The sequence below is a fragment of the Cetorhinus maximus genome, chromosome 6, assembly GCF_964194155.1.
Source record: "Cetorhinus maximus chromosome 6, sCetMax3.hap1.1, whole genome shotgun sequence".
In the NCBI taxonomy this organism is placed as follows: Eukaryota; Metazoa; Chordata; class Chondrichthyes; order Lamniformes; family Cetorhinidae; genus Cetorhinus; species Cetorhinus maximus.
Genome location: NC_135884.1, coordinates 78,742,472 through 78,767,349, shown reverse-complemented (window position 1 = coordinate 78,767,349; position 24,878 = coordinate 78,742,472). Strand labels below are relative to the sequence as shown.

Genomic DNA, 24,878 nt, shown 5'->3' with positions numbered 1-24,878 from the left:
ATAAGGGGTAGCCCATTTAAAATGGAGATGAGGCAAAAAAATTTTCTCAGAGGTTCGTGAATCTTTGGAAATCTCTTCCTGAAAAGACAATGGAGGAAGCAGAGTCTTTGAATATTTTTAAGACAGAGGTGAATAGATTCTTGGCAACCAAGGGGTGATAGGTTATTGGGGAAGGTGGGACGCAGATTTGAGGTTACTATAAGATCAGCCATGATCTTATTAAATGGCAGAGCAGGCTTGAGGGGCCGAATGGCCTACTCCTCCTTGTTCGTATGTTCGCAAAGCTAACCTGCGGGTTAATGGCTACCCCGATCAGATCATTGCTTGCGTATGTATCGCAAATACTCACAAATGGGCTGAAGGCCACCACTTTTGGACCTGAAAAGTGCCCAGTCTACCTCAAATTGCCCCTATACAGTTACAGGAGCTGTCATCAAGCCAAAGGGATGTTTTGGCTACCACACAAATGAGTAATGTGGCATAGGAATTTCAATGTCAGTGCAATGCCAGGTACATAGATCGTGCATCCCAGTGGCTGGCAGATCATGTCAAACAGCACGTCCCTTCAGCTGTTCACATTAGGCAGAGTACTGACCATACTCAACCAGCCCATGCTTGCAAACTTCCAGAACTTAATGTCTAACATTAAATGTGATTTCATGATCGGACTGCACTTGTTGAACAATCCCAAGTGTGCTAAGAATTACACTAATAAACAATTTAAGATTATCAGCCAGGCTCACAATGTGGCTCACTTGCTATAAGCTAAGTACATTCATAGGCAGGGACCTGTCCTTTGCAGGCACAAGGAACATGCCCAGGCATTGTACCTTTTTTTAAAATTAAACAAAAGCATGTGGGACAATAGCTCCCTGGTGCATTCTCCATGGTAATGCTTCGACAATCAGAGTTGACTTGCCAACCAATCAACACTCTTTTCTCATGCTTCCTTTGAAATTTGGTATTTTTGCATCTGTCCTGATGAGTGCAAGTCACAAACTTTGACAGCAATACTCGGATCAATGTTTTGGAGTTAGAAATAAGTGGTCTTACTGATGGTGTAAATATGAGGTTGAAAGCTCATCTTGGGGTCAAATATAACTCCAAGATTGCAAAAAGACTGGTTTAATCTTAGACAGTTGCCAGGAAGAGGGATGGAGTCAGTAGCTGGAGAATCGAGCTTAGAGTGGGGACCAAAATCAATTTCTTCAGTTTTCCTCATTTTTAATTTGAGGAAGTTTCTGTTAATCCAGTATTGGATGTCAGATAAACAGGCTGATCATTTAGTGAAACTGGAGGAGGAGAGATATGCGGTAGTGAGGTACAGCTGAGTTTCATCGGCATAATTGTAACAACGAATGCTGTGCTTTCAGATGATATCATGGATAAGCAGCATGTAAATGGAAAATAGGCGGGGGCCTGGGTTAGATCTTTGGGGGACATCAGAACTAATGGTGCAAATGTTGGAAGAAAAGCTGTTACAAGTAATACTCTAGGTAAAATTATCTAATAGAACCAGGTGAGAGGTGTCCCACCCAGCTGGACTGCCGTGGAGAGGCATTGGAGGAGGATGGTATTGTCAACTTTGTCAAAGGCTGCAGACAGATCAGAAAGGACAAGGAGGGTTGGTTTACCTTTGTCACAGCTACATAGGACATCATTTGTGTCTTTGAGAGCTGTTTCGGTACTGTGACGAGGCAGAAACCTAATTTGAGGGATTCAAACATGGAGTTCTGGGAAAGATGGACATAAATTTGGGACAGTGACAGTACATTCAAAGATTTTGGTGAGGAAAGGAGGAGATGGCAATGTTGTTTGCAAGGAATGAGAGGTTTAGGTTTTTTGGGAAGATGGGCGATGAATGCAGATTTCAACAGAAGAGGCCAGAGGTGAGACAACTGTTAACAACAGCTAAGATAGGAGCCAGGGAGGGAAGTTGGGCAGTCAGCAGTTTAGTGGGAATATGGTTGATGGAGCAGAAGGTGGGTCTCATGGACAAGATGAGATTGGAGAGGACATGTTGGGGGATAGGAGAGAAACTGGAGAAAGTTGTGAGTTTAGGACTAGGGAAGTGGAAAACTTTAGAGGAAGTTTGGCCTAGTGGGCAAATGGAAGGGAGGGAAGCAACTGAGGCAGCCGATCAGATAGTGTCATTTGAGAGCTGTTTCGGTACTGTGACAGGGCAGAAACCTGATTGGAGGGATTCAGACATGGAGTTCTGGGAAAGATGGACATGAATTTGATCTTAGCGACAAAGAAAACCATGAGGAGAGTGATTTTAAGATGACAGTTTGGAGTAGAGAAAATGAACTGAAGGTTATCTTTTTATTCCAGGATAATCCTGGAATAGCGAACAGTTTTAGCAGATGAGAGCAGAGCCTGATGGTGCTTTATGTGGTCCAGCCAGACCTGCTGATGGATGGCTAAACGAGTAGTCCACCATATCCCTTCAAGTCTGTGTCCTTTGGACTTCAGGGAGTGAAGATGAGGAACATACCAGAAAATTGCCAGGGTGAGAGAGAGTAATGGTTTTATTGGGGACTCGGGCATCAAAGGTGGAATTGAGGGTGCAGTTGAGAAAATCAGTAGCTGCAGAAATGTTGTGGTGAATATTTTAAAACAAAATTTCACACCAAGCCACATAAGAAACATCAGGCAGATGATCAAAGCTTGACTGAAGATGTAGGTTTGAGGAGAAAAGAAAGAGAGAGAAGCAGAGAGGGAGGGAACTCCAGATCCCAGGGCCTTGGCAGCTGAAGGCAAGGCTACAAATAATGAACTTGTCCATGATTAGAGTGACCAAGTGAGATTCCAAGGTTGAATGGATAGAAGACATTATATGGAGAGAGTTTAAGGGAACAAGGTGAACTGAGAGGGTCAAGGGCAAGTTGAGAATAAATGGAGGTTTAATCAGGATAAGGATTGATGAGTGTAGTGGCTGAGGGAGGAAAGGAGTGAGGATATCTTGGAGAGAAACTTGGGGTGGGCATTTTAGAGAGTTGTGCTTACAGAGGAAGAAGTTGCTCAATGTATAACGGTTAGACCAATGTGAGATTTTGTGGTACAAGCCATACTGTCACTGGGGTAATTTGGGCAGGGCCTATGTTGGAAGATATCACCATGTTGGGAGGCTCCAGAAACACTTGTCACTTGTGAGTACTTTCAAACTTTCCAAAGCAATCATGTCAATGTGATCATGGGATCATGAGTTGTGGATCACAAAGGCTTCATTCATAAGTGAATGGACATTCTGGTGAGAGATATAGGGAGGGGTGGGAAGAGCTGATCTGCTGGCAGCTTCCACAGTGTCAGCATTGGGAGAGGTGAGATGAACAGGAGGAGATTGGCATGACTAGCCTCCGGCACACCTGGTGCCGAGTCAGAATGGGGTTGTTGTGACCAATAGTGCAAAGAATAAGGGTAGCTAGAAAATGAGGATCCACAGAAACTGATCCTATCTAATAGGTACAATATATTTGCTACCTATGAGGAGAATGTTAAAGGTTGCCAGAAGGACAGTTGGAATGCTGACCATGGCACCTTGGTGTAGAAGGTTGCCAAAATGGGAGCGGAGGTGAATGGTGAGGGGAATGGTGGAGGAGAAAGAAGAGAAGGAGGAAGGGAAGCATAACATGGTAGCTTTGCGGGATTCAATAATTAGGGGGAGGATTGCATCCTATGTAAGCAGGATCAGGAGTCCCACATGCTACGTTGCCTACCTAACACCAGGGTGAGGGACATCTCAAACTGGCTCAGAAGGATATTGGAGGGTCAGTATTTAGTTATTGAAATCCATGTTGGGAAGAAAGTGCAAGAGATCCTGTTCAGAGAGTATCAGAACAAGAACTCGAGGGGTATAATTTTTGGATTATTACCAGAGGCATCTCAAGAAGCTTGACACCATCCAGGACGAAGCAGCAGCTTGATTGGCACCCCTTCCATAAACATTCATTCCCTCAACCACTGACACACAGTAGCAGCAGTGTGTACCATCTACAAGATGCACTGCAGAAACTCACCATGGCTCCTAAAACAGCACCTTCCAAACCCATGACCGCTACCATCTAGAAGAACAAGGGCAGCAGATAGATGGGAACACCACCACCTGGAAGTTCCCCTCCAAGTCACTCACCATCCTGACTTGGAAATATATCACTGTTCCTTCACGGACGCTGGGTCAAAATCCTGGAACTCCCTTCCTGACAGCACTGTGGGTGTACCTACACCACATGGACTGCAGTGGTTCAAGAAGGCATCTGACCACCACCTTCACAAGGGCAGTTAGGGATGGGCAATAAATGCTGGCCTAGCCAGCGATGCCCACATCCAATAAATGAAAAAAAAAGTAAAAATTGACATAGGAATGAACAGATTAGAGAGGTGAACGTATGGCTGAAGAAACGGAGGTAAAGAGGGCTTCCATTTCATGGTATGCTGGCACCAGTACTGGATCAGAAAGAAATTGTATCATTAGGATGAGCTGGAGCTGAATTGGGCTGGGACCAGGGTAGAAATTGTGCATTTTCAAATACTACTAGAATGCTGGTCTTTATACCAGAGAACTAGAATACAATCAGAAAACACGACAGTGTCACAAAACCCTGTTTCGACCACAATTGGAGTACCATGAACTGTTCTAATCTTGTGGAGGATATATTGGCTTTGGTGTGATTGCAACAATAGATTTACCAGAATGATACTAGGACTCCAAGGTTCTAGTTAGCAGGAGAGATTACACAGACTGGGGTTGGAATTCCTCGAATGTTGAAGATTAACTGGTGATTTGATCAATTTTTCAAGCTATTAAGGGGAGTAAATAGAGATAAACCATTTCTGTTCATTGGGGAATCTAGGATTGGGGAGGCACAGTCTAAAAATTCGAGGCAGACATTTCATTTAAGAATGAAATTAGTAAAGGGAAATGCCAAAGGGTGGTAGAAGTTTGAAGCTCTCTTTTTGCTATCTATTCTTTCACGGAATGTGGACATCACTGGCTAGGCCAGCATTTATTGCCCATTCCTAATTGTCCTTGAGAAGGTGATGGTGAGCTGTCTTCTAGAACTGCTGCAGTCCCTGTGATGTAGGCACATCCACAGTGATTTTAGGAAGGGAGTCCCAGGATTTTGACAGTGAAGAAATGATGGTCCATCCAGCCATTTCAGAGGGCAGTTAAGAGTCAACCACGTTGCTGTAGGTTTGAAGTCACATGTAGGCCAGACCAGGTAAGGACAGCAAATTTCTTTCCCTAAAGAACATTAGGGATGAAGATGAGTTCCAGAACAATTGACAATGGTTTCATGCCCACTGTCACTGAGATTCACTTAATATTTCAAATTTATTAACTGAATTTAAATTCCACCAGCTGCTGTGGTGAGATTTGAACCCATGTCCCCAGCGCATTAGCTTGGACCTTTACCAGTCCAGTGACATTACCACTACACCTTGATCTATTATTACATTTAATCAGAGATTGATAGATTTTTGTTAACAAAGGGTATTAAGGGATGTGGGTCAAAGATAGCTTTGTGGAGTTAGGTCAGAGATCAGCCAAGACTTCATTGAAAGGTGGAACAAAAAGAAAAATACCTGGAAAAACTCAGCAGTTCTGACAGCATCTGCGGAGAGGAATACAGTTAATGTTTCGAGTCTGAATGACTCTGATGAAGAGTCAAGGAGCTAAATAGTCTACATTTTATTCTGCATTTATTTACTACATTTTCTTTGTCTGTTAACTGTGGGTAATGCTGGCAAGGCTAGCAATTGCCCATTTCTAATTGCCCTTGAGAAAATGGTGAAGAGCCACTTTGTTGAACTGTTGCAGTCTGTGTAGTGTAGGTCAGGGCCCAGGAGAGGGGGGTGTAGACGGCGCTAATCACTGGGGCCTGGGCTGGGACAGCACTGCCCCTCTGCTCAGGCAATCCATGGCCATATCAACAGGTTGCACTGAACTCTGAAACCTGTCCGATGGAGCCCCTCAACACAGCATCCTAACTGGCTGCCTCTAGAGAGATCTACCCGACAGGTGCACTAGTGCGAATGCACCCCTTCTCCCAGGCCTTGGCCAGCCTTCTCCCATTTTCAGAGCCCACAATTAGCAGCTCAGGTGAAGGGGATTGCAGCACTGCAACAATGATGCAGTAGATAGAAATTGCATTATCACCTCCACCTTGATCTGCATGGGTATTGGCTGGTAACGAATAAAGTCAACCACCAACCCTCCCCCCGCCACCCCCATCCCAAGAAAACCATAAAACACACCTTTAGCCCAATTTGTTGGAGGAACAAAATTGAAAATAATTGATCAGTTTGAAGCAGAAAGGGAGAAAAAACTGTTTGAATTTCCAAAAATAGTGTAGAATAATAATTAGGCTCCAATTATGGGAAGAAATTCAAAACAAAGAATAGCTTCAAAGTTTTAAAGTTATTTACAAAGATTTAGCTTAGTTCTTAAAGTGGAAGATTTTTATTAGATTGTTTTATAATACAAGGCTGTAAAATGCTGATGGCTGATGTGTGTAAGTAGTATTAACAAGGTCCTGGAGAAAGTAGGAAAGGAAATGTCTTGCGATTGGAGAAACAAAAAAAAACTTAAGCAGCTTCCCGTACAAACCACAGGAGAAGGTAGAAAGATGAGCCACATTCTTCTCAAAGCTTGTTGCTCAATGCTGCGACTCATGTAGAATAGTTTCCAAGTCACCAGTGACTTGAGCGGAGTCAGGACCTGGGAAGTGCAGGAGTGGCTGCGGGTGGGCTTCCGATTGAACCCCACCCCCCCCACCCCTGCTCGGGGGGCGCGCCACCACTTTACGTGGGCGGGTCAATTAAGGCCCTGCCCAGCGTGACATCCGCCAGGAAGCGCTATGCACTCCCTGTGCAGGTGAGGAGGGGGGATTCCCTCAGCCGGGAGTGAGCTCTTTCACACGTGCGTGGAAGAGCGCACAGATCTCCCTGAGGCAAAGTGCTGCCTCAGGGTGATCGGCTCACATTTTAAACTTTAAATAACACTGAGAAAAAAATTTCCCTGCCATGACCCCTCATGTGGCACTGTCACATGAGTCACATGTCCATAACTTTTATTTTAAAATATTGTGAGATTTTTAAATCCTCATGGAATCTCATCCCGCCCGTGGATGAGGTTGCATGTTTTTTCCAAAGCCCGCCAGGGCTCCCGGCCTGCCCGCCAACCTTAAGGTTGGACGAGCGGGTCCATTAATGACTTCAACTACTTTGTTAGTGGCCTTAATAGGCCATTGACAGGTTAGCAGGTGTGCAGCCAACTCAGCTGCATGCCCGCTGAACTGAAAGCCTAAATGACGCGAGGCGATGTCGGGACGCCCCCGACATCACCTCGCATCATTTTACGTGTCGGTGAACGCACCTCGCCCCCCACCCCCCCCCCCCCACCCCCCCTCACTCGCCGACTGGAAGATACAGCCCCTGGAAATGGCCCCAGCTTGGAATTATTTTCTAAGTCTGGGAGCGGAGGAAAATCCAGGCTGACAGGCAACCCGCTTCCGACTCCCACTTTTATCTGAATTCTGCCCAGGCCAACTCAGTGTGTGCCACCAGAGGTGAAGGTGAGGTCAGTGTTAGCCAAACCCCAAATCCTTAGCTCAGCTCCAATCCCCTCCCCCATCCCTGGTGACCAGGACTTGGGGCCTAGTCTGTCTCTCTTTAGCTTTGTTTCTTAACCCAAAAGGCAAAAATTAGTTAGCTCTGCTGCTTGGCACTTTTTAATGGTTATTTTTATTATTACTCATTTTTAAATTATCAATTTATTGCTTTGATATTTATTTTTTGGCTCAGTAAGTTGTTTATGTTTTCTCCATACCTTAAGTTTTTCATGTTTAATGTTGTGCCAAACCAGAGCTCAGGCTGTTGCTGCTGGGTTTCTTGCTGAAGGGGAATGAGAGGCTCACAAGAAGTCCGGTTGTTTTTTTGGGGGGCTGGCAAAGGAGGTTAGTTTAGCTCCAGTAGAAATGGGATGTGTTGGAAATGCTCAATACTACTGTGCAGAGAGAAACAGAGGTCAGTGACCCTTTGTCAGCACTAGTGCAGATCATGGACCTGAAGTGTTGATTCTGCTTCTTTCTCCACAGATGCTCCCTGATAATCAGTATTCCCAGCATTTTCTGTTTATATTTCAGATTTCCAACATCTGCAGTACTTTGCTGTCCTATTATATGTTCGATGCTGGACATTTGTAAGTGTAGTTAGTTTCAAGGTAAAATGAGAAAATATTTATCACTCAATGCAAAGTGTAATTTTTCAGTTAAAGCTCATTTGTGTGGATAGAAATAGCCCATGATTGCAGGGAGTTGGCTGGTGCTAAATTACTGGAATATTTTGCCATTTTTAAACTTGGAACTGAAACCAGGAGCCATAAACCAATATATGTCACTGTTAATTCAAGATATTCTCATTTGAACATGGGATTATTGTCTGTGGTGCTTGAGGTTCAAATCTTTGGATGTTGCTATCTGGATATTGCATCAGGCCAGAAGTGGGACTGGTTGCATAATGTGAACAACTAAATTGTGTGTAATTGACTGACAAAGCCATGGTTGTAAAATGTATCATACTGAAACTGAGCTTTCAATGTGCTTGATAAATAGAGGCATTGGGTGGGATTTTCCAGTGCTCCCCGCAGCCGGGATCGTCCAGTCCCACCGAAAATCAATGGACTTTTGGCTGGTCTGCCACATTCCCTGCGGGCAGGGCTGGAAAATCCTGGCCATAGAGTACAAAAGCTAAGAAGCTCTGCTGAACCGATATAAAACAGTTCAACCCCACTATGACTATAGCTCCCAATTCTGTGCACCAAAGGATGTTGAAGGGTTTGTTGAGGGTTCAGAAGAGATTTGCTGGAATGGCTCCAGGGATGAGGGATTACAGAGAAGCTGGAGCTGCTCTACTTAGAACCAAGAAGCCTGAGGGGATTTGATGGGGGTGTTTAAATTATGAAGGGTTTAGATAGAACAAATAGAAACTGTTTTGATGGCTGAAGGATTGATAATCAGTTGGCCCAGATTTAAGTTGATTGACAAAAGAACCAGAGGCGGCATGAGGAAAAACTTTTACACAGAGTGGTGAGGATTTGGAAAGCACCCCTCCCTGATATTGTGGTGGATACAGATTCAAATGAGTGTTCAAAAGAAAATTAGATAAATACTTGGAGAAAAATGAAATACAAAGAACAGGGTGGAGGGGGCGTGGTAGGACTGACTGCATTTTTCTGTGCAGATTCGATGGGCTGAATTGCCTCCTTCTGTACTTCACTAATCTATAGGACCCAAAGTGCATCAGGAAAGCGCTCCACAAACTGTCGAGAGGTTGTTTAAGGTAAGGAGCCGGGGGAATAAGGGGCCCAGAAGCAGAAGTAGTATCAGGGCCCATGATTTCTCCCCCTGGCCCTGGTGTAGGTACAGCCGCGTATAACATCCCTGTTAGACAGTTCTAGGATTTTAAACCAGCAACAGCCAAGGGATATAATTCGAGGCCGTTGAAATTTTAAGCCACCCTATTTTTGTGGCTGCTCCAGTTAGGATTATGTTCAATGGACACCCGGCACGGATGGTGATGGAGATTCGGCCAGATTCTCCCTTGTTATCCCTCTCCGCAGATGCTGTTAGACCTGCTGAGTTTTTCCAGGTATTTTTGTTTTTGTTCTAGATTTCCAGCATCCGCAGTATTTTGCTTTTTTCTCCCTTGTTGGGGATGGTCCGAAAGCCGGTGAGGAGAATGCAAAGGAAACGGGCTGATCGGAGTTCCAGGCTGGACACAGGCGGAAGTTTGCTGCATAGTGTTTGCCCTGGACAAAGAGGTTGGAGAGATGCCCTACTCCACACCCTGTGTCCGGGAGGCAGCCCTTTGACTGAAGAACAGAAGCCCCTACATGATTGACAGTTATGCAGCCAATAGAAAGCACGGAAATAGTCTGGAGGACCGGCCAGGCACTGGTCCTCCAGCAATGGGAAGGCGGGAAAGGGCCGGAGCTGGCGGCTGCTGCCGTGTGTCAGATCCCGGAGACGGTCACTGTTGCTGACTAAATGTGTCGGGAGGCGGCCGGAGGCACCAGATTCGCGCGATCGGAGGGTGAGGGTGAGTAAAGCATTTCCCTGGCGTGTCCTTTTGCCGGCAGCGTTGGGCTATTAAAAAGCAGAGCCATCCTGGGGGGATAATTAAAGGGACAAGGTCCATCCTAATCCACAGGATAATTAAAGGGCAGCGCGCATACACCCCCCTCCCCAAGTTTATTAAAGACACAGGGCTCATAAAACTCGCCCCCCCCTCCCCCCCACCCCCAGGATAATTAAAGGGGTCGTATCATGTGCTGTCTCCTGCGCTCTGAATAATTCAGGGGCACTGGATCTTTGCAGGTTTGACATTGCTTTAACTTATTCCACCTGCAATTGTCAACAGTTTGTTCAGGTTACGTCTGCCCGTTTAGCACTATACGTCAATCTGTCGTCTCAGTAACACCAAAATGCCAGATAGAATTCTTTCGTAGGAACATAAAGAATAGGAGCAGGAGTCGGCCCTTTGAGCCTGCTCCAACATTCAATACAATCATGGCTGATCATCTGTCTCAACTCCATTTTCTCACACTCCCCCCTTATCCCTTAATTTACTAAAAGACCATGTATCACAGCCCTAAATATATTCAGGGATGGAGCATCCCCAACCCCTGGATTAGACATTTGCAAAGATTCACAACTGAGTGAAGAAATGGCTTCTCATCCCAGTCCTAAAATATGGAATCCTTATCCTGGGACTGTGCCCTGCCCCAGGGTGCTAGATTCCCCAGTCCCAAGGAAACAACCCAGTTTCTACCCTGTTGAGCCCCTTTCTGAATCTTCTTTAATCAGATCATCGCTGATTCTTCAAAACTTCAGAGAGTGCACAGGCCCAATTTACCCAGCCCCTCCCCCAGGATAAATCTGGTGAAACTTTGCTGTACTGCCTCTATTGCAAGTATATCTTAAGCACTACTCACAGTGCTCCAATGATCTCAGCAAAGCCCTATACAATTGTACCAAAACTTCCTTATTCTTGTACTCCAATCCCCTTGCAATAAAGCCTAACATGCCATTTACCACAACAATTGCTTGCTATATACCTGCATGCTATTTAATGTTTCTTGTAGTCTGTCTGAACATTAACATTTAGAAGTTTCACATTTTTTAAAAAATGCTTGGCTTTTTTGTTCTTCTGACCAAAATGAATAATTTCAGTTTCCCACATTATATTTCCAACTGCCATCTTGTTGCTCACTCACTTAACCTGTCTATATTTCTTTGCAGACTCATTGTGTCCTCCTCACAGCTCACATTCCCACCTAGTTTTGTACCAGCAAACTTGGGTGCATTATTCTTTGTCTCTTTGTCTAGGTCGTTAATATAGATTAGGCCCCAGCAAGATCTTTGTGGCAGTCCACAAAATACAATATGCCTACTTGAAAATGGCTAGTTTATTTTAGCTTTATTCTTGCATGTGGAGAGTATTCCATTGTACTCTTGGCTTGTGCCTTGTAGTTGGTGTCCAGGCTGTGGGGAGTTAGGGGATGAGTTACTTGCCGCAGAACTCCCAGCCTCTGACCTGCTTATGTAGCCACAGTATTTTTATGGCTTGTCCAGTTCAATTTCTGGTCAATAGTAACCCCCCCGGTGGAGGATTCAGTGATGGTAATGCCGTTGAAGTTTGATTATTATATTCTCTCTTGTCAGAGATGATTATTGCCTGGAACTCCTGTGACATGGATGTTGCTTGCCACTTATCAGCCCAAGCATGATTGTTGTCCAGGGCTTACTGCATATGGACAGGATTGGTACAGAAAGGGGGTCAGTAGGCAGCACAGTGCACGTATTCACTATCTTGGTACAGGAAGGGATCAGTGTGTGGCACAGTGCATGTATTCACTATTTTGGTACTTAAATCAGAGAAGGTGGGACTCAGGGCCTGTGTCCACCTTGTGCCAGACACAAACATAATGTTTGACTTGTATATTTTAGACATGCACTCCACACAAGGTTTGCTGCCAGGTTTCTGCCCATCCATTCTGTAAACACTGATTCATGCTGTGATTAATGGCTCACAGGTATCACCCGACTGGCCATTCTTCAGCTGTGAGCTGGGACAGTGAATGTCAGCAAGACATTTAACCATGGCTGGCATCACATGTCAGCTGAGGAGATACATCATCTTGATTGTCGTGCCTGGCCCAGATCTGTGTATGTTAAAGAGCAGGTTGTACCTATTGAGTGGCTAGGGCTCAATCTAGTGGTTTGGATCTCATCCAACCTTAATAGTGATTAAATATAAATCCTGGAGCTCTTGAACAACCTCAGGGTCCCTGATGTACTGCTAAGTTTCTTTAGCCTTCTAACTGCTGATGAATTCTCCAAAATCGAGTATCTCCTTGACTCAACGCAGCAGATAAAAACTATAGACAGATAAGAATGAATATATTGAAGGGAGACCCCATTAGATTTTTGGGTACTAAGGGAATTAAGGAAAAATGGAATAATGCGGGAAGGTGGAGTTGAGGTAGCAGATCACCCATTTATCTTATTGAATTGCAGAGCAAATCAAACCAAATGGCCTACTCCTGTTCTCATGACTTCTGTCCTTATGTCTGTTATTGTCAGGTACCATCTGTGCTCTGGTAGCCAAAACTGCAGTCATAACAGTTCTTTCACTTTTGTTAAACAGAAGAAAAAGAAAAGGGCAGCCAAGGTTCCTACTTCAGTGACACACATGGGTTAACACTGGGTGAGCTGAAAGTTGAGCTTAGCTATGAGACAACCTACTGTTCACTAATACATATGCAAAATACTGCAGATGTTAGAAATCTGAAATTTAAATAAATTACTGGAAATACTCAGCAGGGTTCTGATGTAAGGTTGCCTCTATTTCTCTCTCTAGACACTGCTGGATATGCTGTGTATTTCCAGCATTAGTTATTTTTGTATCACTGTTCACTACCATGCTCTAACACTGGCTGTCCAGGCTGACAAGGGTAAGAATAGGCACTTGGTTGAATCATGCTTAAAAATACTGCATCTGGATCAGAAAATAAATGGAAAGGACATGAACTGTTCAGATGCATGAAGACAGAGTAATAACAGGAAAGTGTATTTACTGCTCAGTGGGAACGAGGAGAAGAAAGTACTCTGCAAACTACTGTGGTCTCTCCTCAATATCCCGTGCTCAGTGAATAACTTCTGTAAATTTATTTTGCAGCATGCTAGCAATGGAGTATCTGCAAATGGAAAACTCAAACCAAACATCAGTCGATTCACCAGACCCTGAAAATGACCAGCTGTTGAATTTACAAGGAAAACAGTTTGAGTGTTCTGTCTGCGGGAAAAAGTTTAAAACATCAGTGTGGATGGAAAAGCACCGAGATACACACACCCGTAGGAGAGAATTCCAATGTGCAGACTGTGGAAAGAGCTTTATTCAGGCACACAATCTAAAAACTCACTGCACTGTTCACAGTGGGGAGAAACCGTACATGTGTTCTGTGTGTGGACGAGGCTTCAGCCGGTCATCCAACCTGGCAAGACACCAGGGCAATCACAGTGTGGAGAAACCGTGCAAATGTGGGGACTGTGGGAAGGGATTCAATTACCCATCAGAGCTGGAAATTCATCGACGTAGTCACACTGGGGAGTTGCCATTCACCTGCTTTGTGTGTGGGAAAGGATTCACTCAGTCATCCAGCCTGCTGGCACACCGGCGAGTCCACACAGGAGAGAAGCCATTCACCTGCTCCGTCTGTGGAAAAGGATTTGCTCGGTCCTTCCATCTACTCACACACAAGCGTGTTCACACCAGGGAGCATCCATTTACCTGCTCTGAGTGTGGGAAGAGATTCACACAGTCCTCTCACCTACTGACACATGAACGTGTTCACAATAAAGAGAGACTGTTCACCTGCTCCGAGTGTGGGAAGGGATTCACTCAGTCCTCCACCTTGTTGAGGCACCAACGTGCTCATTCTGGGGAGAGACCATTTTCATGCTCGGTTTGTGGGAAAAGATTCACTCAGTTCTCACATCTCGTGACACATCAGCGTGTTCACACAAGGGAGAGGCCATTCACTTGCTCTGTGTGTGGGAAGGGATTCACTCAGTCATCACACTTACTGAATCACCAGCGCATTCACTCTGACGAGAGGCTGTTTAAATGCTCAGTGTGTGGGAAGAGATTCATTTGTTCATCATATCTGTTGATGCACCAGCGTGTGCATAGTGATTGCAGTGGTTAGGTTAGTTATTATTACATCCAACACTGAACCAGGCACAGATCTATTGCTGCTGGTTTTCAAATTATATATTTCAAACAGATTTGCTTTGCTTTAACCACACTGAGGTTAGTATTCATGGGCAGTTATATTTTTTCATCTGATGTCTGTGCATCATTGAATAGAAGTGCTAATCAGATTGTTTTAAATGGCTTATCCCCCTGTTGAATTAAGTCACAAGAAATGTCCTGCAAGTTAAACTTGTTGGCATAACTGTATCTTTCAATACTTGCTGATCTCTTAGTTTAGCTTTTCACAACAATCCCAAATTAATCTTTGGTGCATGTTATTGCTTCCAGTGTTTGAAAAGTTCCACTTATTAAAAGCACAAATTAAAATTTACCAACTAACACCAGTTGACAGTTACTGTTACAAATCTCGGCACTAAATATTCTCCCAGCAGTGTCGCTGGCTACTCCTGCAAGTGAACCTCATGTTCTCTTGGACCTGGAGTCCACCTTCACTGCTCAATATTTAGTTGTATGACCTGGGGTGTAACAGTAAGACTCCCCAACATTGTGTGAAACTAGTCAATATGATCTTATCCGTGCCCCCGATCAGTTTTACTATCTCCCAGGAGGAGACCTGAATAATTCTAAACCCACAGATGGGTTCATTTTAACTTCACACCATCACAATTAAAGTGAACTCCAAGTGCTAACATAAAAATCTTAAACAAAAGCAAAATACTACATATGCTGGAATTTGAAATAAAAACAGAAAATGCTGGAAGTGTTCTGGGAGCATCTGTGGAGCCCCTAAAACATTAAGTCACCTTTCTGTTTATATTATAAACATCTGTAACATGTGACAATTACTAAATTGTATATTGACATTGGGAGGAACAGGAGACTTTTTTTTAATGGGATCTGAGCATTGCTGGCATTTATTGCCCATTTCTAATAGTCCTTGAGAAGTTACTGGTGAGCTGTCTGAACCGCTGCACTATATCTAGCGTAGATACACTCACATTGGTGTTAGGGAGGAAGTTTTCGACCCAGTGACAGTGAAGGAACGATGAAATATTTTCAAATTGGGATGGTATGTGACTTGCAGGGAAACTTGCAGGTGGCGGTGTTCCTATACATCTAGTTCTTCTGGGTGGTAGACTCATGTGTTTGAAAGGTGCCAAAGAGCTTGGGTGGGATCTTGCAGTGCATCTTTTATATGGTACACACTGCTGTCACTGTATGTTGGTGGTGGAGGGAGTGAATGTATAAGATGGTGGATGAGGTACCAATCAAGTGAGCTGCTTTGTCTTAAATGGTGTTGGGCTTCTTGAGTGTTGTGGGAGCTGCACTCATCCAGGCAAATGATGAGTATTCCATCACACTCATGACTTATGCCTTGTTGATGATGGACAGGCTTTGTGGAGGCAGGAGGTGAGTTACTCGCCACAGGATTCCTTGCTTCTGATTTGCTCTTTTAGCCACAATATTTATTTAGCTGGTTCAGTTAAGTTTCTTATCAATGGTGTCCCCAGGGTGTTGATGGTGTGAGATTCAGCGATGGTAATAATATTGAATGTCAAGGGCAGATGCTAAGATTCTCTCTTTTAGGAGAGGGTCATTGCCTGGCACTTATGTGGCGCGAATGTTACTTGCTGCTTCACAGTCCAAGTCTGATTGTTGTCCAGGTCTTGCATCGGGCTTCAACTGCTTAAGTATCTGACGATTTACAAATGGTACTGAACACTCTGCAATCAGTGGATATGCCCAATTCTGACCTTATGTTAAAGTGACCTTATGTTACTGAAACAGTTGAAGATTGTTGGGCCGAGGACATTACCCTGAGGAACTCCTGCAGTGATGTCCTGGAGCTGAGATGGTTGGCCTGCAACAACCACAACCTATCTTCCTTTGTGTTAGATATGACTCCAACCAGTAGAGACTTTTCCTCCTGATTCCCATTGACTCTAGTCTCCTTGGTGCTACACTTGGTCAAATGCTGCCTTGATGTTGGGGCAGTTACTCTCAACTCATCTGTGGAATTCAGCTCTTTGGTCCTTGTTTGGACCAAGATTGTAATGAGGTGAAGGGCTGAGTGGCTCTGGAAAAACCCAAGCTGAATATCAGTGAGGCGGTTATTGTTGAATAAGTGACACTTGATAACACTGTCAATGATCCCTTCCATCACCTTGATGATTGAGAATAGAGTCATGGGCAGTAATTGGTCAGATCTTCAGCTTTTGCTTTGTCTAGTGCCTCCAGCTATTTCTTGATATCACATGAGTGAATAGTATCGGCTGAAGACTGGCATCTTAATGCTGAGGACCTCAAAGATGAGGATGAGATGGATCATCCACTCTGAATTTCTGGCTGAAAATGATTGCAAATACCTTCCCTATGCACTGGTGTGCTGGGAATGGGGATATTTATGAAACTCCTCAGTTAGCTGTTTGATTGTCCACCAATCATGACTGGATGTGGTAGAACAGCAAAGAAAGTTCCACCATTCAATTAGAACATGGCTTATTCGTTCCTGATTTCAATTTACCTGTCTTTGCTCCATGTCCCCTGTTACCCTTACCTAACAAAAAAATCTAACAACTTGAATTTTGAAAGCTCCGATTAACTCCCAGCAACCCTTAGCCTGGACACTTGTGGCTAAAAATATAAGATGTTAAAATGAAGGCAGGCTACTGTGTTGTAATATAACTACTTTCTGTGAGAGGATTGCACACCCATCTGTTATCCCACTTTTGTTAAACTCAGAACTAGACCGTGTAATGGAATGTGTTAATGGAATATTTATGGTAATGAGTGATGTAGACCATGTCATAATGGTGACATCGTCAAAAGAATTTACTGTGATATAGAACCGGTTTATACTCCTAAAAGGGCAAGAGCTCCACTTGCCAACAAAAATAGCCGTGGATGACTAAAAAGATGAGAGGCAATAGCCCAGACCTTCCAATCTTCAGATAGGGTCAAAATCCTGGAACTCCCTCCCTAACAGCACTGTGCATGTACCTAAGAAGCAGAACCTCAAAATGTGATAATTTCTTGATTATTACCTGAGACACATGCAAATTGGCACAGGGCAAATAAGATTAGAGAAATTAATGCATGACTCAAAGACCGGTGTGGGAGAAGTGTGTTCCAGTTTGTGGGGCAGTGGCATCAGTACTGGGGAAAGTGGGGGCTGTACCATTGGGACAGCCTACACCCGAGCCAAGCTGGGCTGAGTGTTCTTGCAAATTGCATAACTAGGGAAATAGAGTGGGCTTTAAACTAAATAGTCTGGGCAAGGGATCAAACGCGGGAAGATGTGATAAATTAAAGAGTAGAGACAAGGGAAGAGAGGAAGGTATTCATTTGGAAAATGATAAACAGACCATGACAGGAAGGGACAGAGAGTACAAGTCAAAAAGGAAACCAATAGATAAGGCTAGAGGTTACCAAAATAATAAAAGGGCAAAACTTAAGGCTCTGAATGTGAATGCATGTAGCATTCAAAACAAAACAGATGAGCTAATTGTACTTCTTTATTTCTATTTGCACTAATTGTCATTAGAGAAACATGGCTACGGGATGACTTAGATTAGGACCTGTATTGAAGGTATGTGACTTTTAGAAAGGTTGGGAAGTTAGGAAAAGGTGGATTGGGTGGCTCTGTTAATTAAAGATGACATTAGCACAATAGAGAGGGATAGCCTAAATGCAGGAAACCAGGGTATAGAAATGGTTTGGGTAGTGATGAGGAATGATAAAGGCAAGAAGTCACTTATGGGAGTGCTGTACAGGCCCTCTAACAGTAACCACATGGTAGGATGGGGCATCAAAGAAGAAATATCAAAGAAGAAACCTTGGGAGTTTTTCAGAAAGGTACGGTGATTAACATGGGGGATTTTAATTTATATATAGACTGGAAAAATTAGATGGGCAAAGATGACGAATTCATGGAATGTTTTCAGGATGATTTCTTAGATCCCTTTCTGGAGCCAATCAGGGAGCAGACTACACTGGACCTAGTATTGTGCAATGAGATAGGGTTAATTAATGACCTCATAGTGAAGGCACCCCTAGGTAGCAATACGATTGAATTTTACATTCAGTTTGAGGGAAAGAAGACTGGGTCTAACACCAGTATTTTAAATTTAAATAAGGGCAATTATGAGGGCATGAAAGCGAAGCTAGTAAAAGTGAATTGGCAATTTAGGTTAAGGGATAGGTCAAAAGTGATCCAGTGGCAGACATTTAAGGAGATATTTCAGAATATAGAGAATAGATATGGAAGGAAAAATCCAAGGGGAGGATCCACCATCCATGGTTAACTAAAAAAGTTAAAGATAGCATCAAACTTAAATAAAAAGCATATAATTGGGTGGCAGGTCAGAAGATTGGACAGAATATGAAAAATATAATGACTAAAAGATTAATAAGGAGGGAAAAATAGAGTACAAGCGAAAGCTAGCTAGAAATATAAAACAGATAGTAAGAGTTCCTATAGATATTTAAATAAGAAAAGAGTTAACAAAGTAAGCATTGGTCCTGTAGAAAGTGTGCCTGGGGAATTGATAATGGAGAATAAAAAGATGGTAGATCAATTGAACAGGTACTTTGCATCAGTCTCCACTATAGAGGATACAGGTAACATCCCAAGAAAGAGCTGTAAATCAGGAATTGGGAGGGAGGAACTCAAGAAAATATGTTGGTTTTAATTTTCCAAAATTCCCTAGATTCGGGGAAGGTTCCATTAGATTGGAAAATAGCAAATATAACTCCTTTATTCAAAAAGGGAGAGAAACAGAAAGCAGTAAACTACAGGCCAGTTAGATTAACATTTATTATGTGGAAGATGTTAGAAGCTGTTATTAAAGATGTTATAACAGGGCACTTAGATAAATTCAAGGTAATCAGACAGAGTCAACAGCTTTGTGCAAGGGAAATCATGTTTAACCAATTTATTGGAGTTCTTTGAAGAAGTAACAACTGCTGTGGATAAAGGAGAACCGGTAATGTACTGTACTTGGATTTTCAGAAGGCATTTGATATGGTGCCTCAAAGTTTACTGCGGAAAATAAAAGCTTGTGGTTTAAGGGGCAACATATTGGCATGGATAGAAGATTGGCTAGCTAACAGGAAACAGTAGACATAAATGGGCTAATTTTCTGGTTGGCAGGATGTGATGAGTGGTGTGTCACAGGGATCAGTGCTGGGCCCTCAACCTTTACAATTTATGTAAGTGATTTGGATGAAGGGACTGATGGTATGGTTGCTAAATTTGCTGATGACTCAAGGGTAGGTAGGAAAGTAAGTTATGAAGAAGATGTAAAGAGGGTACAAAAGGATATAGATAGGTTAGATGAATGAGCAAAGATCTGGCAAATGGAGTATAATGTAGGAACATATGAGGTTGTCCATTTTGGCAGGACGAATAAAAAAAGAGGCATATTATTTAAACAGTGAGAGATTGCAGAGCTCGGAGATGTAAAGGGATCTGGGTGTCCTAGTTCATAAATCACAAATGGTTAGTATGCAGCTGCAGCGAGTAATTAGCAAAGCTAATAGAATGTTATTGTTTATTGTGAGGGGAATTGTATACAAAAGTAGGGAGGTTATGCTTCAGTTATACAGGGCATTGGTGAGCCCACATCTGGACTAGTGTGTGCAGTATTGGTCTCCTTGTTTAAGGAAAGATGTGAATGTGTTAGAAGCAGTTCAGAGAAGGTTTACTAGACTAATACCAGGAATGGGTGGGTTATCTTGTGAGGAAAGGCTGGACAGGCTAGGCTTGTATCCGCTGGAGTTCAGAAGAATAAGAAGTGGCTTCATTGAAACATAAGATCCTGAGGGAACTTGACAGGGTGAATGTGGAAATGCTGTTTTCTCTTGTGGGAGAATCTAGAACTCGGGGTCACTGTTTCAAAATGAGGGGTCGCCCATTTAGGACAAAAATGAGGAAATTGTTTTTTCCCTGAGGGTTGTGAGACTTTGGAATTCTGTTCCTCAAAAGGTGGTCGAGGCAGAGTCCCTGAATATTTTTAAGGCAGAGGTAGATAGATTCTTGATAAGCAAGGGGGTTGAAAGGTTATTGGGGGTAGGCAGGAAGATGAGGTTACGATCAGATTAGTCAAGATCTTATTGAATGGCAGAGCAGCCTTGAGGGAACGAGTGGCCTACTCCTGCTCCTAATTCATATGTTCGTATGTATAACACACAGACTGCAGCTCTGCAGCCCACCTTCAAGTGCAATTAGGGGTGGGTAAAAAATGTTGGCCTGGCCAGCGATGCCCACATCCCCTGAACAAATACATTTAAAATTACAGTCTATTTACTGGAAAACGGCAGCTAGTGCGGTAAAAAAGGGGCGTGGCTTTTGTGTGGATTCTCCGCACTGCTCCCTATGAGATTTGCCGCACTCTGTCAGATGTGAAGGATCCTTCCTTGGAAGATTGCTCAAGAAAAATCGGAGGAAGGCAAATGTGCATTTTTTGTCTGACGAGGGTCAGGAATAGGTTTTCCGATCATGATCAGAAGATCTGGGCCAAAACTAAACTAAATGATAAAGCATACAAAAATGCTTAGAACCTGGAAACTATGAGAAGTAGAATGACAAGAGGTGACAAACTGACAGCAATAACTATAGAAAATAAGTATGGAAAGAAACATGCAAGGCATATTAATATCAATACAAAAATCTTTTACAATCTTATTAGAGAAAAGGCTGGTCAGGAGCAATGTGGGCCCCTTTAGAACTGAGAGTGGTGATATTATCGATGATAGTAAGGAGATGGTGGAGATGACCAGTATTTGCACCAGTATTTACAGTGCAGAAAGAGGTTGGAATGAGAAATATACCAAAGAAACTAATCTTGAATCGGATCGGGCTCCCCACAATTAACATAAGCAACATAAAAGTAATGAGGAAAATAATGACACTGAAGATTGACAAATTCCCAGGACCAGCTGGTTTCCGATCCGGGGTTTTTAAGGGAGTCGGTAAAAACATTGCAAATGCCCAAAGTATAATCTTCCAAAGTTGTCTTGACTCAGGAGCCATTCCTTGAGATTGGAAAAGTATGCGTGTCTCTCTTCTGTTCAAGAAAGTTGAAAGAGAGAAACCAGGGAAGAGTTAGCCTAGCATCTGCTGAGTTGATAATTAAAGGTAGAGTGATTGAACCACGTAAATTTCTAACTGATCAAAAAGAGCCAACATGGATGTGTAGCGGGTAGGTCAGTGGATTCCACTTACCTTGCTGATTGTTAATCAAACTCTCCTCTTGCTGCATCTATATCTCTCTCTGTGGAGTGACTGTTCCAGCTGAAACAATACAGAATTCCTGTGGCCTGTTTATTTTTCAGAGTGTCACTACCTAGCACGCCAGGTCAGTGACCAAGCAGAAATGGCATTTCCTACAGGTGTGGTCATCCAGGGCAGTCTCACTGTCCAAAAACCCCCATATTCTGCAATCCTAACACACTGCCTATGCTGCCATTTTCTACTCGACAGTTACGTATTAAATTTTTATATACTAGCCATTTGTTTATCTCTAGGGTGAACTGAATCATCAAAATTTTTAATTTAGTTTCATTTACTGTTCACCTTAGTAAATGTATCCTAGAGTTTAGATTTACTTACTTTGGTTGAATGTTGAAACTTTGGTTTTTACTCTTGCCTCGTATGGTTTAAGTTAGTTTGTCCCATATATAACTAATGATTTAATTACAATCAGCGTGCAGATGATAGTTTACTTACCCTTTCTGCTCTTCCTGTAAAGTATTTCTTTTTGCTGTTGTCCCTTGGTTTAAATTACTTGGTAATTGTCGCTGGGTCAAAATCCTGGAACTCCTTCCCCAACAGCACTGTGGGAGTACCTACACCACATGGACTGCAGCGGTTCAGGAAGTCAACTCACCACCACCTTCGAGGGCAATTAGGGATGGGCAATAAATGCTGGCCTAGCCAGTGATCTCCACATCCCATGAATAATTTTTAAAAAACTAATACTCATTGAAGTCCCTTTAAAAAGTCTTTACTCTGCAGTTCACTTTGTTAGAAGTCCATTCTGCCATCTTGTGTTCTGTATTGGAGCTCTGTAGCTGACGAGCTGCTGTTTGCTTTTGAGTTAATCATTTTTGCAATGTTAAACATTTAACACAAAGCAGAATGAACAATCTGACCTACTGGCCATGAGGTTAGTGACATCAGCACAGGGACAGAGGAGGTTGCAGTGAAAAACTTGCAAAAAGGAATGACATTCTCAACTGGCATGTGCTTTTGGCAGTTCCTATAATTGTAACATACACATGATTTTATCAGACTTCTTTGTACCACTGCCAAAGGAGCCTTTCTGTATGTCTCAATAGTGTTTAATTGACGGTGAAAATGATTATTTATTTCTCTTTACTCTGTATTTAACCAGTGTTGTACCTACCCTCAGAGTGCCTGGTGTGACATTGTACAGGAAGCTTTACTCTTTATTTAATCCATACTGTATCTACACTTTTACCACATGCTGATTAAAGGTGCTGCTTCATTGTCAGTACTAACAGATTTCCCGTCAGTAAGCACATCGTATTCTAAACTGCGTTTAAGTTTCGCGCGCTAGCCAGGTCAGTAATTCTCCTCCTCCACATCATTAGTTTGACAGAAACATTTCGTCGACTTGAGGTTGAAGTTGCAGCGACTTTAGTGATGGCAAGAGGTTTGTTTATTTTGATTACCATCACTATGGTCTCATTTACAGGATTATGTAACAGCAAGCAATCTAGTTTTCACTGGCTCCTGACAACCTGTCACCAAACAGGAATCAGACTCTAAATAAACTTACGGTGCTCTCCTGTTCAATCCTCAGAAAAAAGTTTCTCCCCATCTCTGTCTTAAATGAGCGACCCCTTATTTTTAAACAGCGACCCCTAATTCCATTTCGAGTCTGTATGACCCTTCATCAGAACTAAGACATATAGAAATGAGATGAAATATCAGCTGGTAGAAGGGGGTGGGACAGGAGAGCTCAATAGAGGGCCAGTGATAGGTGGAGGCCAAGAAGAGACTGCCAAAGATGTCATAGACAAAAAGGACAAAGGGGTGTTGATGGTGGTGATATTATTTAAAGGATGTGCTAATGGGGACATTAAGGGAAGCAAGCTGGTGGCAGATGGCCCTAGTGCGGATGGGGTGGGGGGAAGGGGTCGAAATGAGCTAAAAGGTGGCGATGAAACAATAGATCGAAATAAATTTAAAAATAGGAGGGAAAAGAAAAAAATATAGTAAAAAAATTATAAATTATTGGAAAAAAGGGGGATCGGAAAGGGGGTGGGGATGGAGGAGAGAGTTCATGATCTGAAATTGTGAACTCAATATTCAGTCCAGAAGGCTGTAAAATGCCTAATCCTAAGGGTCCCTAAGGGTCAACCTGGATCACTGTTTCCTGAAATCAGTAACAATTTAATTTGATCGATTTCAGAAAATTGTGAAAATCTCTCACCCATGGAATTCAGTTACCCTGATTTTCGGGCTTGGTGCCTCACTTAGTGGCATGCCCATGCCCATGTAAGCATGGTTGTTCAGGGACAAAGTTGGTCTACTTACCTCATTTCCAGGATTATCACATTGAAATACATGGACCCACAAAGCCCAGACTCCATGAGTCCATGCCAGAATCTTGTACAAAGTCCAGGAACTGAGTTGTTTTTCTTTATTCATTCACAGGATGTGGGCTTCACTGGCTGGGCCAGCATTTATATCCCATCTCTAATTGCCCTTGAGAAGATGGTGGTGAGCTGCCTTCTTGAACCACTGCAGTCTATGTGGTGTAGGTACACCCACAGTGCTGTTGGGGAGGAGGGGGAGGGGGAAGGGAGGGAGGGAGGGGGAAGTAGGGAGGGTGAGGGGAGGGGAGGGAGGGAGGGGGAAGGGAGGGAGGGAGGGGAAGTAGGGAGGGTGAGGGGAGGGGGAAGGGAGGGAGGGGGAAGGGAGGGAGGGGAGGGAGGGGGAGGGGAGGGAGGGGAAGGGAGGGAGGGAGGGGGAAGGGAGGGAGGGGGAGGGGAGGGGGAAGGGGAAGGGGAGGGGAAGGGGAGGGGGAGGGGAGGGGGGAGGAGGAAGGGAGGGGGGAGGAGGAAGGAGGGGAAGGGAGGAGGGAGAGGGGAGGGAGGGGGAAGGGAGGGGAGGGGGGAGGAGGAAGGAGGGGAGGAGGAAGGGAGGGGAGGGAGGGGGAAGGGAGGGGAGGGGGAAGGAGGGGGAGGGGGAAGGAGGGGGAGGGGGAAGGAGGGGGAGGGGGAAGGGAGGGGGGGAGGGGAGGGGAGGGGGAAGGGAGAGGGGGAAGGGAGAGGGAGGAGGAGGAGGGGGAAGGGATAGGGGGAAGGGAGAGGGAGGAGGGGGAAGGGAGAGGGAGGAGGAGGGGGAAGGGGAGGGGAGGAGGGGGGAGGGGAATGGAGAGGGAGGAGGGGGAGGGGGAAGGGAGAGGGAGGAGGAGGGGGAGGAGGAGGGGGAGGGGGGGAGGGGGAGGGGGAAGGGAGAGGGAGAGAGAGGGGGGAGGGGGGAGGAAGAGGGAGGAGGGGAGAGAGGGGGGGGGGGGGGAGGGGGAAGGGGAGGGGGAGGGGGAGGGGAGGGGAGGGGGAGGGGG

At 44.1% G+C, this 24,878-nt stretch overlaps 2 protein-coding genes across 6 annotated transcripts in view; one reads left to right on the top strand and one right to left on the bottom strand.

Annotated features, from left to right (window-relative positions):
- The window catches only part of LOC144681854 (uncharacterized), a 40,608-nt gene extending 17,120 nt beyond the window's left edge, over positions 1 to 23,488 (bottom strand). The window contains exons 1-2 of one of the 5 annotated variants that reach the window (XM_078543911.1): positions 22,262 to 23,488; positions 22,010 to 22,175 (exon numbers count right to left, since the gene is read on the bottom strand). The gene's annotated coding sequence lies outside the window, so the exon portion shown is untranslated. The other 4 variants (XM_078543916.1, XM_078543914.1, XR_013576862.1 and 1 more) reach the window with 4 other exon arrangements.
- LOC144681852 (uncharacterized) lies at positions 9,991 to 14,376 on the top strand. The gene is made up of 2 exons (XM_078543908.1): positions 9,991 to 10,101; positions 13,243 to 14,376. The coding sequence occupies exon 2, from the start codon at positions 13,244 to 13,246 to the stop codon at positions 14,270 to 14,272; it is 1,029 nt and encodes a 342-aa protein (XP_078400034.1). The 5' UTR covers positions 9,991 to 10,101; position 13,243; the 3' UTR covers positions 14,273 to 14,376.
- Positions 23,489 to 24,878: the final 1,390 nt, after the last annotated feature.

What these genes read in the sequence shown, in the direction of transcription:
- LOC144681852 (XM_078543908.1), top strand. Translation starts at nt 13,244, where the DNA reads ATGCTAGCAATGGAGTATCTGCAAATGGAAAACTCAAACCAAACATCA.